This window comes from Microplitis demolitor, chromosome 1 (assembly GCF_026212275.2).
Source record: "Microplitis demolitor isolate Queensland-Clemson2020A chromosome 1, iyMicDemo2.1a, whole genome shotgun sequence".
Lineage (NCBI taxonomy): Eukaryota > Metazoa > Arthropoda > Insecta > Hymenoptera > Braconidae > Microplitis > Microplitis demolitor.
In genome coordinates this window covers 12,478,051-12,480,009 of record NC_068545.1, presented here as the reverse complement: position 1 = coordinate 12,480,009, position 1,959 = coordinate 12,478,051, and the positions used below count along the sequence as shown (strand labels likewise).

Sequence of the window (1,959 nt, the reverse complement as noted above, 5' to 3'; positions counted from 1 at the left end):
GCTTTACACATTTTTGGGAGATTTACGAAGGAAGATGGCACTGCTGTTAGTGAAACTATAGAGTTGGTTAACATTGCCATTTGTCACATGTTTGAAGAAATACGCTACGAATTGAATGCTATCGAAATTGATAGATGCAAGAATGTTGGAATTACAAGTCTTATGAGGAATTATATATCTTTAACTCCCGGACAGGCTAATTTAATGGAAAACGCCGGGTGGTTACAAACTGATGATAAATTGACTAATGGTGACGGATATTTTGATATTTCTATACCGCCGAGTTTATTAGTTGGATTCGCTGAAGATTATAATCGGATTATTATGAATTCTAAGCATGAATTTATTCTCATAAGATCAAACACTGATATTAACTCATATCTACATACACCTGCTGCTCGAGAGGCTGCTGAAAAAGTTAAAATAGTTCTTAATAAAGTGGAATAGAATGTACCATACATTACAATGTCGGATAAACAGAAGATTCAAGCACTCAGTTTTATCACAAATGATCCAGCTATTCCATTAAGCTACCGTACATGGCAATTATATGAATATCCACTACTTCCGAAAACAACGAAACATGTTTGGCCTATCAAAACTTCGACGCAATTGGAGAAGCCACGATATTCGGTTCTAGGATTTCAAACTGCAAAAAAAAATATTGTGACGAAAAATTCCAGTCACTTTGATCATTGTAATATCCGAGATGTAAAAATTTTCCTTAATTCTCAAAGTTATCCATATGGAAATTTGAATCTAAACATTAATCGCAATCAGTATGCTTTATTGTATGATATGTATACTAATTTTCAAACGTTATACTATAATAAAGAGCCGGAACCATTGTTAACTAAAGCAGGATTTTTGGAAGAAGGACCACTCTACATTATTGATTGTTCAAAACAAAATGAGTCAATCAAATCTGGACCAGTTGACATTCGTGTTGAATTTGAATCAAATGATCAGTTTCCCGATCAGACGTCAGCATACTGCTTAATTATGCATGATCGTATTATTGAATATAATCCATTAAGTAGTACTGTAAGAAAATTAACTTAATAATTATTGTATTAGATAACAAGGTTGAAAGAAATAAATAAATTTTTTCACAAATAAAAATATGTTTTAATAAATTTTATTTTTGCTTATACCCAATTCACATAATCAATTAATACAGCATGAAAAGTACATATAATTATATAAGTTTGAAATAAATGTTAAGTATGCATTTATAATTTTTTTAATGCATCTTTTAGTTTTTTACACTTAGTACAATCTTTTTTGTAAGGATAAAGATAAATTCCTGGGACATCATAATCAGGACTTGTAATTGAATTATGTTCAATGCAAAATTTATAGTCCATAATTTTAAAGTTCTGTTTTAAATTAATTGGAAGTTTATCCCACACAAATCGTATATGAGATCGAGCGAATTGGAGAACGAACACATCATCAAGACAAACGATGTCAACTGCATCTATTTTTCTCAAATCTGATAGTTGATAGAATAACTGTACTGATTTTTCATATGATGGTTTACAGCCCTAATATTTCAAAAACCATTGTTTTAGCTGCTGAACAGTTCCATATGAACAAGCATAATGTCCAAGTTTGGTGTGGTTGAATCTGAATGCACATCGAGGTCTGTTCATGTTTTCGAGATTATCAATCGAAAAAAAAATTTCATTTGTTCTAAATCAATAACTAGGACTGCATAATCAATCATTTCTTCGAGTCGCTTTTGCATTGTTGGCCCTTGTACATAAAAATATCGCGCATTCTGAACTAGTTGTTTTACCATAGGTTGCAATGATTCATAAGGATGATCACCAGTATCCCAATGAATACCATGACGATTCCCATCTTGATCTTCACTTTGTTGCACAATCACAGTGTCAGTGTACTGGATAGGCGGTTTGAATACGCAAATTTTGCATTAATACACACCATTTGCAT

At 31.8% G+C, this 1,959-nt stretch overlaps 1 protein-coding gene across 1 annotated transcript; it reads left to right on the top strand.

The window, feature by feature from the left end:
- Positions 1-465: 465 nt before the first annotated feature.
- LOC106693958 (uncharacterized) lies at positions 466-1,062 on the top strand. The gene has a single exon (XM_014443645.2). The coding sequence runs from the start codon at positions 466-468 to the stop codon at positions 1,060-1,062; it is 597 nt and encodes a 198-aa protein (XP_014299131.2).
- The last annotated feature ends 897 nt before the right edge of the window (positions 1,063-1,959 follow it).

What these genes read in the sequence shown, in the direction of transcription:
- LOC106693958 (XM_014443645.2), top strand. Translation starts at nt 466, where the DNA reads ATGTCGGATAAACAGAAGATTCAAGCACTCAGTTTTATCACAAATGAT.